The 16,327-nt window shown below is 45.1% G+C and overlaps 1 protein-coding gene across 1 annotated transcript in view; it reads right to left on the reverse strand.

Annotated features, from left to right (window-relative positions):
* Positions 1 to 5,325: 5,325 nt before the first annotated feature.
* LOC146593938 (tectonic-like complex member MKS1) overlaps positions 5,326 to 16,327 on the reverse strand; it is an 18,669-nt gene continuing 7,667 nt past the window's right edge. Inside the window, exons 3-18 of the mRNA XM_085308412.1 lie at positions 16,163 to 16,322; positions 15,521 to 15,676; positions 14,956 to 15,053; positions 14,613 to 14,741; positions 14,185 to 14,289; positions 13,665 to 13,773; positions 12,661 to 12,717; positions 11,686 to 11,728; positions 11,074 to 11,136; positions 10,227 to 10,297; positions 9,300 to 9,369; positions 8,107 to 8,214; positions 7,424 to 7,557; positions 6,625 to 6,707; positions 6,450 to 6,547; positions 5,326 to 5,938 (exon numbers count right to left, since the gene is read on the reverse strand). Coding sequence (XP_085164538.1) covers positions 5,832 to 5,938; positions 6,450 to 6,547; positions 6,625 to 6,707; positions 7,424 to 7,557; positions 8,107 to 8,214; positions 9,300 to 9,369; positions 10,227 to 10,297; positions 11,074 to 11,136; positions 11,686 to 11,728; positions 12,661 to 12,717; positions 13,665 to 13,773; positions 14,185 to 14,289; positions 14,613 to 14,741; positions 14,956 to 15,053; positions 15,521 to 15,676; positions 16,163 to 16,322 — 1,591 coding nt within the window. The 3' untranslated portion in view covers positions 5,326 to 5,831. The remainder of the gene's footprint in view (positions 5,939 to 6,449; positions 6,548 to 6,624; positions 6,708 to 7,423; positions 7,558 to 8,106; positions 8,215 to 9,299; positions 9,370 to 10,226; positions 10,298 to 11,073; positions 11,137 to 11,685; positions 11,729 to 12,660; positions 12,718 to 13,664; positions 13,774 to 14,184; positions 14,290 to 14,612; positions 14,742 to 14,955; positions 15,054 to 15,520; positions 15,677 to 16,162; positions 16,323 to 16,327) is intronic.

Below are 16,327 nucleotides of genomic sequence, written 5' to 3' on the forward strand. Positions count from 1 at the left end.
AGAAAGACTGGAACCATTGAGTGCAGTAGTGCTGAGGGAGCCAGGCAGACTTGCACAGTGCCAAAAATACAGGCCAAGTCTTGTGGCAGGGGAGGAACAGGACCTGAAACAAAGTAGGCACAAGCTAATTAAAATGGGCAACTCAACATCCTCTCCTGACCCACACCCTCACTGCACAAAGAACCTCCCACAAGTACTCCATGACCTGTGCATGCCTGCACCAGCACAGAGATGCTGGTGAGAGGACAGGCAAGGCAGAGATAGGCTTACATAATAGAAGGCACAGGTGGATTCAGCCGCAAGCTGCAGGTTCCCATCGCCTGTGCTGGGGGAACRGAGACAATGTGAACGGCTACTACTATAATGCTTGTCTCCAGGCCAACAGTCATAAAAAAGAGCAAAGGATGGAGAGCAAAAGGTGACCAAAGAGGATCAGGAAGGGAATCCACCTTCTACAAGTACAGCTGAGGTGGAAAACCAGAGAGGCTGTGGACTCTCCATCTGTGGAGATACTTGAAAGGCATCTGGATAGGGTCCTGGGCAATGTGCTCTAAATGACCCTGCTTGAGCAGGATGGTTGGGCTAGATGATCTCCAGAGGTCCCTTCCAACTTAAACCATTCTGTGATTCTGTGAAAACACTGGACACTGCAAGCAAAGCATGCAAATCCAGCAACAAGAGTTCTCCTCTGCATGTTTCCAGCAGAAACAGGAAAAGTGAAACCCACTCACTTAGGATAACAGCTTGTCTGATCTCTCAGGTTCACAATGCATTCTTCAAAGCCATGAAAGAGCATCATGGTGCTCATAAGGAGATTAACAACAGAGAACAAGATATCACAGACACTCTGACAACCTGGGACTGGAACCCCCCAGAGAAACAATAACCACTGATAGGAATCACATGCTCCCTCCTCCTCTTCACACCTCCAACAGCAGCCTGACTACAATCTTGCTCATCTCATGCACAAGCTGCCACTGCCAGTTGCTCTATACAAAGAAAATTTGTTACAGGAAAAGAAACATCCAGAAGGAACGATCTGCAATCTCCAACACCATTTAAGAAACAGGTTGATCAAACATCTGTCAGGTTTAGATTAAGTCAAGGTGAAGCAAAGGAATGGACTAGATCTTGAGGTCCAATTCAACCTTCTTAGCTTTCTAAGGCCAGGATAAGAAACAGAAAATCTATCTTCCCCACCTTCCCAAAAGGCTGATCCTCTCTTTTGCACAAACCTGAAAAACATGAAACAACACAGAATCACACACACCTGGGAAAAGAGTTTCTCTTTCACACATTGCAGAATCTACTCACAACTGTTTTGAAAGGTGGTTTTTAAATGTGTAAGAATGTCTGAATAAATTATAGAGAGGTCTGTGGTTATTTCAATGCTTTCTGATTTTCCTTGTTACTTTAGAATAGGATTTTGACAGATGAGTAAGGGAAGTACCTCAAGTCTGCACAGTGATAGAATTGATTTAGGAAGCTGCTTGAACGAAAGCAGTGAGATAGATTAATCTTAAACAACACAATGATTTCAGTGCAGGAAAAGGAGGATACAAGCGCTTATTTTTTCAGTTATCTAATGAAACCTGTCTTTGCTCAGATCAGTTACATTCTTTCTTGCATTGAAATGTATCTCTGGAGAAAGCAGGCTTCATCTTACCACAATGAACATAATAAAAATTTAAGTTGGGGTGAAAGGCAAAGCAGCCTGCTCCTTCACCTCACTGCCAGGAAAAGGTCTTCAGAGAGCTTTCATCTCGTACTGTAAGCTCCTGGTTAAAATTTAAATATACTGAGCCAACAAGCAGCCTCCAGCAGTCTTTTAATAATGACCACATAAGCATCAGAATGCAGCTAAAGAATCTTTTTCCTTCCCCTACACTGTGCAATGCCAAGGCAAATCTTGGCAGGGGTATATGTGCCCACTGTGGCTACTTCTCCCCCAAAATTGGCAGCTCCACTCCACACACCAACCTGCTATGCTTCCCAAACACAACCCTAGGTGCACATCCTTCCAGCTGCCAGCACGTTCCTGCTCCATGTCCAGCTCTTCTCTTAATTTACTGGGTTTTTGAAGGGGCCCTTGGCTTTCAACATAGTCCATTCTCATAGTCCAGAATATCTCCTGCAGCTCAGATCAGATGAGGTGTGTAGCACCTGGCCTTTCACATGCATTGGGCCAGCAGTCAGGGAGCTGGACAGGGGACAAATGGTGGGGAGATGCTCCTCTGCTCTTAGTGCTGAGAACCAACACCGAACAGTTGTGTGCAGCAGTGCAGGGCAAAAAGGCTCTCCCAAGAAAAAGCAGTGCAGAATACCAAGAGGATAAGGATATGGTCCAGAAAAAGAGCAGTAACCTCTTGTTTCTGTTTTATTTGCAAAGGGATCTGAGGTAGAACATGTCCAAGACAAACGGGTGTTTGAGGTTTGCTGGCAAGATTGCTGCTTGAAGTTATCACAGCCTGAGTCCTCCTCAGCTCACAGTGAAATCCATTCCTGGGATCTCCCTCTCATGAAATAGAAATGCTGACTTCTTTGGGGCAAAGCTGTGTAGTTCCCCCACTCACATATGTGACTCATTTCTTGGTTTTCCACTTCTGCTGCATTTACATTGGAATTCCTAATGGTGGTTGTTTTGCATCCTACAAGCCCTGACAACTGCTCATAGCCTTTTCTTCCACCGAAGCAACATTTCTGCAGTTACCCTCTGTTTGCATAGTTTAAGAAGCCTGGAAGGTCCCTAGCGACTTGCAACTGGTGGCTGCCCCCATGCAGACCACATCACTAGTAAAGCAGCAGCATTCAGCCTCAGAGAGATGCCTGTGGGGAGGTTCAGCTGGCACTCAAAAAATGTTACAGCTGTCTGTCCTGAAGGAAGCAGCAAAGGCAGCCCAAGAGAAACAATTATGTTGCTGCAGCTCATGAAGATAGACCTGGCAGACTGCTGGCCATGCCCTGGGGACTGTGCAGACCTCAGCCAGATGCACTCACTCTGCCAGACCCTCTCTGGTCCCCTGCAGGGTCTGCAGCACTGCCCACCCTGTGTCTGCTGTGGTCTCCTTCAGCCCATCCCGCCTCCATCCATTTTCAGCTCACCACATCTCCTAGCCCACCACCACCTGCAGGTTCCCCTTCCCATGAGGGCCTAGCACAAGTCCTGTAAACATACTGCCACTCCTTCTCCAAGCTTTTATGTGCTCACAACTCTTGTTCCTTCCTCTCCCTTCTCCTGTTGAATTTTACTGCAGAGGTGCTGTGCCCCGCCAGTACACACCCTAGGGACACATCTGCATTGGGAAAATCCTTATGTTTCCTGGAAGATCACTAGCCTCCCTTCTGTCTGTTTCTGTTTAATGGCTCATATTTAATCTGTGAATACTGGGCTGATGCACAATCTCCAATACAACTGGCCAGGCCTCTTGGCAAGGGCACAGGCCCTGCACCAAATGCTAGTTTTGATGAAAAGATTAGTGACATTCCCATATACCTATATGCATATGGAAATCAGGTATTTAAAAGGGCATATGCAAAGAACATTTGCTGAGAGTTTCCTCCAAGACGTCTTTCACAAGCATCAGACATCTTTTTTCTGACATTTATTTCCTTTGCTTGAGCTAAGGAAGCTGTGAGTATGAAGGAGAGAAATTGCTAACAAGGTCTTGCTTTGGAAGAGTACTTACTAGATTATAATGTTTTATTTTTAAATTTCCCCCTCAAGCTTTTTTTCAATAAACTTGTGACTTTCTGTAAGATTCTGTAAGATTTTAACATAATAATAATCAGAGTTTTAACTAACAAAAATAGTATCAGTAAGTAAACCTTATTACATCTCAGTGTAACCTTAACGGTCAACCAACAAATTCTGTCACATACATGCTCTGAGCAATGAACACAAGATGGGAATTTGATCTCCTGATCAGAAGATTCCACTCTCTATCAGTGTCTGCCCTCCTCAGCGCTGTCTTAAGGAAATAGCTGTTTTGTTACTTTATTGATAAAATATTCTCTTACTTTGTAACTCGCTCCTGAAAAGTGCTTTGGAGACATGAAATTCAGCTTTTAGTGACAAACACAACGGAAACATCTTGAAGGAAATTACATATTACTTACATAATATTCAGTAAACTTACACAGCTATGACATGAATTCTCATGAAAAAAAGAGACACTGACCTGCTACATACTCACTGAACACCTGAGCACGGAGTGCATCAGTGTCTGTGAAATGTGATAGCCTCATTAAAGACCATTCAATTCTGCTGTTCTAGAACTGAGTGCTTGACTTTGCTGATACAATACTTTATATAGTCACATCACACCAAAAAGTATCAGTGGAGACAAGATTCAGGTATGAGAAGCATCATCCAGCTCTAGCCCAGGCCACACTACTCTAATACATGCTGGCAGCCTCTTTGATCAAAAAGAAGGGGCAGAGGTAGAGGAAGGTGAGCAAAAATCCTCTTCCATTAATTGCCGTGTACATTCAAGCCACCATATAGATCTAGGAATTACAACAAAGGTCAAGAAGGGAAAAAATCAAGAGTTCGCTTTTCCCAGTGAAGGCTGGGACAAGATCAAAATGGCAATAATGGACTAAGGAAACCAACAGAATACCAGAGAAGAGCAGGGTGTTTAACAGTCATAAACATGGCTGCAATCATCAATCTCACACTCCTACCGAAGAGGAAAACTGCAAAGCAAGAGGGAGAAGACCATTTCGTATTTCATATTCTGCCTATGAGTTCTAATTTTACGGACATATTCAGGTCTGCATGATCTCAGCCTGAGGTTTTTCTTCCTACCCCTTGTGCTGGGGGTGGAGGGGAAGAACACATGAAAACATGACTCATGCACAAATCAGTGCAGCACTGCCAGTCTGCAGTTACCCTCACACCTATGAACTTGAGAGGAACAAAACTAGGAAAAAAAGGAACTGAGAAAAGAACAGGAGAAGAAACAGGGTAAAAACTAGACACATGCTTCCCCGGCGATGTAGCATATTGCAATCAGAAATGGAACACTGAACAGAGATAGCTCAAAGTTCAGTTGCTGTGCAAATGTTACAATCTGCTTTTGCACTTTGCAAACCATGCAGACAAACTTCTGTCATAAACTGAGGGGAATGTGTGTTCTGCAGTTGTATCCTTGAACAAAGGCTCCTTCTACTAATAACTGCAGAGATGCAAGAGCCCAGGGAATACAGAATTTAAGCCTTTTCTCGAGTTCTGAATTTATGTCACATATCATTCCTTTGTTTTGATTTCACGTATTACACAGTGGCAGAAAGTTCTCTAGAAATGAGTCAGTCTTAAGGCACAGGTGTATAGATTAATTTTACTGATGACTGACCTGTATCTACAAATGCCAACAACTATTATCAGCATTTCTGAAGAACTTATCTATTCATTTCATTAAATCTGAAATGGTGTTCATGCCTTGACCTTCAACATCACTCTCTTCTTTAAGAAGAAAAGCAAATTTACCAAGTCATTGTAGACTTGGACTTTTATAGTCATTTACTATTCAATATTTGAAAAGGTGGGTTTATGGTTCCAGTGTTTAGTGTTTCTGTTTGCCCAGCAAGTGTCATCAATTATCTGTATCATTATGGCATGGTAACAAAATGCCTTGAAAAAATTGAGGTCTTTCCACGGTATCTGTGGAAACACAAAGATTCTGGGGCTGAATGTGTTACAGACTCCTTCCCCTATCTAGGGAAAATGGCAAAGGAAGGGCTTGAAAAGCCTCCAGACACCAGCACCGTGACTCTTCTTGTCCTTCTTGTAGAGAAAAGCTGCTGAGTGCTCCCAGGCTGGAGGTGGTGGATCATGGTTCTTGTGTCTGGTGCACAGTGGAGGCAGAGGTGCTTATGAGGTCTTGAGGAAGGCTTTTGCGTGCTTCCTGCATCCGGCGCCGTGCCCTCTGGAAAGCCTCTGCAACACAGCAGGTGAGAGCAAGCCAGAATGTATCACTGGATAACGAACAAACGCAGCCTCAGGAAAGGGGAGGGATGAGTCTCTCCAATTAACATCATCTCTTCAAGAACAGGAATCTCACTTCCTAGTACTAACTCCCACAAACAAAGCACCAGGTACTTGCTGCTCTCTCTATTTATTTCTAGTACTGTGCTTTCTCTGTGCATAACAGAATGAGAGACAGAGCCTGTGCACTACAGCCACGTGCCAGGCAAGACTGAGCAACCCAGCCAAGGCTTTGACCCCACAGAGTGGCTGTCCTCCCACTTGCTGATAGCTGATGCCTCCAGAACTTTCCAGCAATTTCAGATCAGAATATCAAACCTCTGCTGTGGTAGTCTCAGACTCAAGGGGGTGGTTACACTCACAGCCATGGATTCTCCAGAAATCCCCTGCCCACTCTGTAAAAAGGGGGCAAAAGTGAGCCAAAGGCTCCTCGGGGGCGGGGGAGGTGAGATGAAAACCCTACCCAAAACGTTGTAGACAGAGCTCTGCTGACTGAAGCCTCCAAATCGTTCCAGTACACTCTGCATGCGCTGTCTCAAGGCACTGGTTTCCAGAAAAGCTCTGCAGGGAAGTACAAGGTCAGGGCTAGCACAACACACAACAGAAGATGGAGCTTGCACTCACTTTGCAGCACTTACTTAGACTGCTGCAGGCAGTGAAGCCGGAACGTGACACTCCCTGTTGTCTTTGTGCGAAAGCCAAGGCGGCTCAGACGTTTGCCCTGCAGCAAAAGCACAAGTTAGAATAACCAGAGCCTGCAGCTGGCTATGGCAGGCTGATCTCTAGTAACCACACACCTCACCACAAACATTACCAACCACTGTGCGCATAAAGTCTCTCGCGAATAGTTTTGGGCTGCACTGAAGGCAGAACCTGATTACTAGTGAGCTGATAGCACAGTGCTGCAGAAAGGTTTTAGTCATTGCTTCAGGAGTTATCCTCACTCAAAACTGCTACTAAGACTGGCTTGTATATTAGTCCAGCAAGCACCTCAGCAGCTTTCCTGAGCATGTGGAATTTCTGTTTGCCCTACATTCCTGTCGGCTTGTTGCTTCAACGAGCTGTTCCAAGGTCAGTACAGCCCAGGTTCCTTAGAAACACATGTGAAGACTAGAGCTGGTAAGAGATGCTAACCCGAGGGATGTTTCCCATGTATAACATGGGCCAGCAGAAGCAGAGGCAAGACAGGGTAAAGTAAGCTTTAGTCTCTGTGCAGACACTTCTCTAAGTTGTATACAACCCAGAGGGCAGACAGCTCTACCACAGGGTTTATCCACCCCTCTGTTCCTGCTCACAAGTCCCACAGAGGATCCATTTCTTTTGTCATAGGGATGGAACCATCAGCTCATTCTTGCTCAAGTCTGACCAAGGCTGCTAATAGGAACTTGAACTTGATAGCAGAATCTAACATTTTCCAGAAAGAGCAGTTGAACCCACCGTGAAAGTTGTTGGTATCCTGACATAAGTTAAGTCCTCCAGCTCAGGAGATCCACCAATGAAAAATCTTCTCAGCTCAGAGACTGTCCCCAACTCCACAGGGCGCCAGGTAGGGATGGTAAGCGTGTGGAGACCTGATTGACAATGACAGGCTAGTTTAGTTGCTACAGCCAATTAATCCATTCAGAGTCGCAGAGGAAAGCATGATAGATGGATACCATGGCAGGCTGGAAATGAAAACATTGCACCGTATATCTATATGTTTTCCCAGTGACTCAGCCCCAGACAGTCACGCACAGGCTGCACTGAAACTGCTCCCTGCTCATGAAGAGCATCTCCTTACTATATTAGGATGTCTGATGTGACCCTCAGATTCCAAGTCAGACAGAGAAGAACTACCACTGTTGCAGACATGGAGAGGCTGCACCACTCCAGGGCTTTACTGCACAAGATTTTCAGACAGACCACTGAAGGARTAAGGACAGCAGCACATGATGCTTCTCAGCAACAAGCAAAATGGTTCAGGACACACAAGATCCCTCTTTGCTGCCTCACAGGGAGCTAACCATACCCTTCAGTATGTACAGGAAAACCCTCCCCATAACAGGCTGAGTCCACTCCCAAGAGAACCACTCAACTCTCATTCCCCTAGTACTTAACATACTAATCCAAATACATTTTACCTGGAGAGGCTGGCAGCACCAAAGAGCCATATCCTTCAACACGATACCTCTGCCAGAAATCCAAGGACAGAACCTCAAAGTAAAGAACAGGCCACTGAGGAAGACAGTCTGCAAGGAAAGAGAGCAGATGACAGTTGTGTAAAATCTGCAAATGGAGATCATCACTGAGAACGAGTTTGTTAAATACCCACGTCCACTAGCAGGAAGTCCTCTCCATATTTCTTCTAGAATGACAAACCAAGACATACGGGTGATTATCTTCCCCTATAAGATCTGGACCCTCAGACTTCCGGATGAAAAGGGAAATACTGGTAAGTGGCTAAAAATTTGGGAAATTTTTTGTTTTGATGACTCTCTGAGAACAAGTCCAAATTGGTTGCTCAATTGTCCTTGTGAAGTTAAGACAATCTTTTTTGAACGATGTGATGCAAAACAAGGGCGTTTTTTAATCTTCAACAGATACCTGTTTCACTGTTACTGGAGAGTTACTAACTTGGATTTTCTTACAAGCTTCCATTCCAAGCATTTCTTTTCTCTACTGTGYACTAAACACATCGTATTTATTCTAGGCTGAAAGGGCATTAGTGTTGATTGTATACGCTAATCCAATCCTACTGGATTCAAGTGGCAAGGCATGACGTGAAGCTGTCCGTAGTGATAGCAATGGGGTTGGTCATGAAGAAAGAGCAATGTAGTGATGGGGTAGAAAAAGGCAGCAAACAAGCCCAGCTTAAAATAGAGCCAGGAGTTTCAAAGTGACATAAACTATATTAAGATTATACGGGTCATTTAGTGTGTCTACAAACATAAGACTCGGCACAGACTTCTGGTTGTATACAAAAAAGCTGCCAGTTTCTTCAGCTGCAGCATCCCCATACTCTGAGTGGTATGGTGGGCATGGTACCACAGATCACTCTGCCCATGATTTTGAGGGAGACAAACTATAGATTCAGAATTGGATAGAACTGAGTATGGCCTGGAAGCAGCACAACACAGTACTCCATGCAAATACTGACACATTGCTGTGCAGAAGATATTTGCTACATGCCCGGAGGTTGTGTGGTGATGGGGTGATTGTTTGCTGAATGTGCAACACTCTCCTTCGTTGACGTCTGCCCCACGGCATGATATCTACCTACACTGTGATGAGGAGATTTCAGAGTTTCACCTTTTAGAGCCACAAGGAAACACACCTTCCGATTCATCTTCTTGGGTGAAAAACATCTCCAAAGTAAACAGGTAGCAGAAGTATGCCACATTATCCTAGAAAAGAGGAACATGGCAGAGATCAATTCCTGGACAGGAGGAAAATCCAGCACTAGTATTACAGTGGGGACATAGAGAGCACAGAGAAAAGAACTAATGGGGAGAGGAAGCAGTGGTGCTCTAGATGAGATCAATCATACTGCACTAATGAACACACGGCTGCAGGAGGGACCAGCACATAGCTTCTGGTGCCATGTACATTGAACAGGCTGTTAAAACTAATGAAAAGGGGGAAAGTGACACATCTCAGAAGACAAGTCAGCCATTGGCATAATTATTATACGTCATCAGAATCTTCACAGGAACCCAGCAAAATACCTCAAAMAACAGGATTACTGAAATGCTGTATGATAATGGTTTTATAATATGCAAATTAGCTCTTACAAAGATATGAAAAGGCTGGTAAAATTCAAATCTAGCTATCTATAAGGGAGGAGCTGGAGACAGCAATTGAACTAACTTCCCAGATAGGAGTGAGAAATCACTGTGAGAAATCAATTTAGAGACTGTGTATTTCAATCTTAGTCAAGCCAGAACAATGTTTCATTAACTCTGAGCATTTGAGAGAACAAAAATCAAAGCTCCAAAGGCAATCAACCAAAAGGACGAAAAAAGTTAGGCTCTAGAAACCGCTTCAAAATTCTATTCAAACACAGTGGCACTCTGAGAAGTGTCAGAAATGTTGAAGTCAAATGTATAACCAGAATGAGGAGAATCCCAAATACAATCTGCTCTAGAAAGCAGCTCTCAAATCAGAACCTTTGTTGAATAAATCCATGGATGGTAGCACTATATAGTCCACCTCAGAGTATGCCTATTCAGGCTCTGCTCTTCTGGTTTGAAAGCATCCTTACCCTGCCCACTTTCTTGGTGGCACAGGTCTGTGTCACTCCGGAGAGCTGCTGGAATGCCGGGCTCGACCACCCTAGGACAAAAAGGAGGATGCGAACCCAGTAGTGAATGTCTGTGTGAGAGGAAGGACTCATCAGCCAGAGCAGTTCAAAGGAGAACATCAGTCCTAGATGTTCAATCCACAGTGAATTTCCATAGGGGCATCCCACCTTCCTGTTGTAATTACCATATTTCAGAACTTCATGGAATTGTGTATGACAGCACAAGCTCCACCTTAAGAGAAAAGGGACCTTACCTAAAAATACAGAGTAGCAAAAGCAACAGCCCTTCAGACATACATCAGGGCTATAGCCAAAGAGGGGAGCCAGGCCCATAGTTTCAGGGTGATGAAACAAGAAGTAGGATGCACACATTAATGCTGGGAGCCTTACTTCTAAGCTAAGACTTAATACTTTAGCATCAGCAAAAAAAACATGAGAAAATGTTGGCTGCCAGTGAAATCAGACAGGGTTACTACTAAAATGGAGAAGACAGGAAGGCTGTTCTCTGCAGTATCAGGAACAAACTTGGTTAGTTTACTGGACACCACCACTGCTGGCTGAGAAGCTGACGGTCCTTTATGTCCGAGTCTGATTTGGAAGGGACAAGAGGTGAAGATGCTACTTTCTCCCAGATGTCAGTTTAGTTCACAGCACTGAGTTCTGTACTTATAGCTCTGGCAGCCTCCAGTCAGATCCCAGCCCGTACGCTGATTTTTACTGATTTTTAACAGAGCTGATCTGATGCATTAGCCAAAGTATGGCCTATATCTTAAACTACTGTGATATGGCTGGAAACAGGGATACTCACATTTAGGCAGCTCCAGAAAGAAATGAACATAGAGGTTGTCATACTCATAGCCTTGAGCTGAAACTGAGAAGAAGAGAGAATGAACATTCAGCCTCTTGCTTCTAGATAAACTCCTCCAGTACTCACTGTAGAGTATGGGAGATGCAGCACCAGCCATCTCAGGGATAGTCAGTTACTGCTGGAAGATGGGAAAAGCCAGGTTCTTCCACACAACAGAACATGACCCTTGGAGAAGATTCTTTCACAGGATAAGCCTTGTCCCCACCACCAGGTTATGGAGGTTCCATGTTTAATTGCTTTCTTTGCTATAATCTATATTAATTCCTCAATCTGTTCTTCTTCAGACTTGTACGTTCTCCTACAATAGCTGCCGTGTTTGTAATCTCCAATCTGTTAATGTCACTCAGGGGATTAATCCACAAAAACAGAGAAGGACGAGAAAGAGGAGAAGGAGGGAGGAGAAGAAGGAGGAGGAAGAAAAGGAGGCTAGAGAGAGAATCATCTGCTCTGGACAGGCCTGTGAATCAAGAATCCTTGGACTCTTTCTAGCCTTAGCCATTTCAGCAGGCCCAGTTTTTGCCCCTACAGTGACTGTTCATAATAAGGACTCACCTACTTCCCCATTCACAAACAGCCGCAGTGTACCAGGAAGAGGCTACGAGAATGAGCAGATAAAGAAGATAAAAAAGTTAGTGACTGTTGGTGGAACCTCACACAATCCTCTCCCAACAAGATGTCACATGGATATTTCATGGCTGCTTGTACTTCAAGGCTTCATCCTTTGACTTGCTTCCTGCTGGTCAGGAAGAAATTATGACTTCCAGTATTATCTCACCATCAYTTCCAGAAGTGACCAGTTTCTCTGGATAGAGCCTCCCTAGAGAGACCAAATTCCCAGATTGCCAGCATTCACCACTCTGTAAATCAGGACTTTTACAGTACATCAGAATGGATATAAGATGCAATCCGAAGTCGTTTGCACAAATCATAGTCCTCTTCCTGCTGCAGTGCTCCTGCACTAGCCCATGAATAAAACAAGTACAGGAAGAGCTGAAACGCACTTCTGAAATACAAGAAGGAGTAGAAAAACTTTCATGCATTGGAAAAAAAAGAYTTGAGCAGCAAAGATTCCAGCTGGGTAATTTAGTGAGCAGTGAAAGCATACACGAGTTTCAGTTTGGAGGTGGGAGGGCTATTTACTTGAACTGAATGACACAATCTGTCTGGCATTCAAGAAGCTAATAGCAACCACTGCCCTAAAATATAAACTTTCCTTCCTTCCTTCTAAGGGTTATTACAGTCAAAAGCCTTCAGACAATGTGTGCAGTCTCACAGAGACTGCAGTGTCCAGCATTCTCTGCTGCAGGTCTGACAGATGCATGTTGGACCTCCACAGGCTCCACACCCATTGCAAACGGATCCTTTCTGCCTAGTTTTCAGTAGGAAGTCACACAGTAAAAGCTGCCAAAATATCCCAAGAATTAGACGATCTTTGGAGACTTGGCACAAACAGCAGTCATGCTAACCAGGTCACCAGACCCTAAAAGGTAGACCTCCAGGTTTCTACTGAGTGCCAGTGGTACTCACCATTTCAAATTCTGAGCCTACAAGGCCACTGAGGTATTCTTTGTGCCGACTATACAGCTGAAAACACAGAAAAAGTGCATTACAAAAAGTGTAATTTTGATTATATGTTTTTGCTTATATTATTGCAGAAATAAATTGATTTTATTTTATACCCATTTTAAGTTGTTGACAGGCATAGCTAACAGTTCTTTCATTGTTACAGCAGATACAGAATAATGTAAAAATGTAAGAATCTAATACAACTAAAGACACATAACTGCTAACACTGCATGAAACTTCAGCTTCTGAGAAGACCGTGTCAAAAGCCAATCCAGAGAAAAAAAAAGAAACTCCAAAAAATCAGTAGCTCTTAAATAACAGAGTGCTAATACCACAAGCACAAACTATTCCACTGAAATGAATGAACAGGAAATCAGTGTCGCTAAATCATGATTTCCTCATTGACCTCAAATGCAATAAGGATGTGTACAAATCAAAAACTGAAACAGATTAAAAACCTGTATAAACTGCCAAAGGCAAAAGGCAATTCAACAAGGTCAAGGCACAAAATGAGATCCAAGTATCCTGAAACATCAAGGGTAAGAAGAAACCATTCTGCAATTATACATGCAACAAGAGGAAGATCAAGGAGAGAGTTGGCCCACTGCTCAAAAAGGAAGGAATACCATCAGCAGCTGACACTAAAAAAGACAAGCATTTACGTGCTTTCTTGCATCAGTCCTATCTAAAAACATCAAAAGCTGTCAGTGGTCAATATAGCTAATACCAGTGACAAACAGACAAGACCTCAACCTAGACGAAGGAATGGAGCAGAACATTCAGGAAGTATTTGAATGAGTTGGAGTTTTCAAACTGCTAGGCAGATGAGATTCATCTTCAGTGACGTTCATCTTACCTAAGTTTAGGTGTCCATAGCACTAATGTTTATGTCTATGTGAGGGTCTGAGTTCCCTCTGCCAAGTACAGAGAACTAGTCAGTATAATCAGTGAAAGCTGGTCCTTACATCTCTAAACACACGCTGCTCTCGTTCCTCCTCCTCCTGCTGCACTTGGACAGATGCATTCTCGATGGTGTATTTCCACAGCTCTCGCTTCTCTCCATCCAGCTCAATTCTGTAGAGCCCCAAAAGACATGGGCAAACCTCTCCCATTAGGCAAAAAACAGGCCCATGCAGCAATATTAGCAACCATGTCATTCCCTCCCTACAAGCCTGTGAAGTAACATAAGGGCACTAATGACCTTCTCCTCACTCCCAAGTGCCTGCCGGCTTCAATGGCTCAAGAAGGGTCACTCACATTCTGCATAGACATAACCTGCACCCCTAGGGGCTGTCCAAAGCTCAAATCACATGCCCGGTGACAACAAGTACAAGTACACAATAATTTGTCTCAGAAGTCTCTGGAACAAAGCTAAAAAATATCCCTCAACTTAAATGCTGAACCACTGCCTGGAAGTTGACCTGGGGTATCAGTTTTGGCCCTTTTTATCAGTCCCACTAGTGGTACTAGCCCTGTCCCACTCACCGGTAGGCTCCTTTTGTGCCAGTAAAGTCAGGCTTCACTGTGATCACGCCATTGCTGTCTACCTTGATTGTGCAAAGAACATGTTCATATTCCCTGTGACCAAGCCTAATGGAAGATACCAAGAAGACAAAGACTGTCTAAATAGGGCATATGTACATTTTTTTGCTCCGGACTAGCAGAGCTAGTAAATGTACATGGAGACACTGAAGGGAAGAAATGCACCCATGCTTCCTTAGTAGTATAAGAAGTCTTTGGGAGGGATACATTCAGTTCCACCCAGCTGGGGTAAGAGGAAGGAAATAGTACCTGGAATTACTGAACTCTTAGAATGCCCTCCTCTTGACTAATGAAAAAGGTAGGTGATTTGAGAAAAGGAGGGGAGATGAGTTTCCATCTGGGAGACTAGATCAGTTCAAGATTTTACTTACTTTCCATAAGGACCCAAGTCCCCCATGATGTACATAGTCTGAACAGGAGTGTTAATCACATGATTGTTCTTTATAAATTCTTCCGAGGGCTCCCAGGTGATGACTTTTGACTTCAGAGAACTCCCTTCTCTGTCAATGACAGGACAGCACAACGCACATCTGTCAGACAGTCAGATACACCCACACCACAACAGCCTGGTACAGACAGCACTGAACACTCCAGGATGAAAAGTCACAGCACCAGTTCTGAGCGCAAAAGCCAGTTCCTGAGAGGTCCAGTATGCAATTCAAGCTGCCAACTTCAACAGAAAGCAGCAAGCTCTGAGTCCTAGTTTGCACTCACATTGGCCGACGGTCTTGTCTTCTCCTCCTCACAGTGGCCATTCTCTCTGCCAGATATGATGGCACCTCGTGAGCTGAGTCAGTTACTTTCTGGCAGTGCTGGAAGAGAGAAAAACAATTAGAACTAGCCTAGTTACAACAGGACATCTTTCTCAAACAGAGTGTTACTCTCAGAAGAGAATATAGATAGTTACACACACACACACACACAGGGACAAACTGCTAAAACACTCTAGATTTCATTTGCCAGTCTTGTGGCAAAGCACAGCTGAACTTGAACTGCACCCAGTAAGTCACCTAGAGTACAACTCTACAAAGCCAAGTACCTCCAAGCTGTCATTGCAAACCCTCCTGAAACGGGGAGATCTTATCCTGGGTCTGGGGTACCAGGTGAGCATAACGCTACTGCCTTGCAAAGGCTGTATGTTCTCCTGCTTTCACAATGTCCAACCCCTTTCTGCATTCCTAAGAAATGTCAAACATTCCCCTGTGCCCTAAAAAGCTGTAGGCCTGGCCTTGCTGACTGATAGTACTGAACATGATCATGTGAAACTAAGAGTTGGTACCTCCTCCAGGTTGGTGAATCGGTCATGATCAGTGTAGGTGAAGATGCGATAGTTCTTCCGACCTCCAGCCTTCTCCAGTTTCAGGATCTCCTCGTGGTACTGCCGGTCCAGGGGCGTCTGACAGGCTGACTCATTTTGGTAGAGATCCACCTCAAACTGAGAGCATCAGAGGTAAAGTGCAAAAGCTGCACCTCCCCAGCACAGTCAGAGCCAGAAAAGCTTTTTCAGTTGAGATTTTTAAAGACATCAAAGACAAGTAAGATCCTTTGGGAATCCCAGCCAACAGCCTTACACCCAGGACGGCCCTGACACCACTCTGGGACGTGGTGGTCCACAGCACCCAGCACTGCCCTCGCAGAGGGGCTCAGACACCGCAGCTCACCTCAAAAGGGAGAAAATCCGAAGGGGAAGAAAACCCGAGGGGGAGAAAACCCGAGGAGGAGAAAACCCGAGCGGGTGTGTGGAGAGGCGGGAGATTCGGCTCTCCGGGGGCCACGGACAGGCAGAGCACAAACCCGGTCCAACTGGGCCCGGGCCCACAGGCTGGCGGGCTCCCGGCYGCAGGCCACGACGCCCAGGGTGGCAGCAGGGCCGGCGGCCCTGGTGGGAGGCCAGGCCCCACCGCCGCTGCCACGCACCCACCTGGCTGAAAAGCTTCTCCTGCCAAGCCACCACGGCCTCCTCCTCCTCGTCCGGGGGCCGCCGGGCACCTGTGCGACAGGGGCTGGTCACCTCTGGCAGCGCCGCTGGGAGCGCTGCCGCCTTCGGGGCACCCCCGGGGCGCCGGCACGTACCGGGCGCGGCACG

Source organism: Rhea americana, unplaced genomic scaffold, assembly GCF_003343005.1.
Source record: "Rhea americana isolate MKP2758 unplaced genomic scaffold, rheAme1 scaffold_274, whole genome shotgun sequence".
Lineage (NCBI taxonomy): Eukaryota > Metazoa > Chordata > Aves > Rheiformes > Rheidae > Rhea > Rhea americana.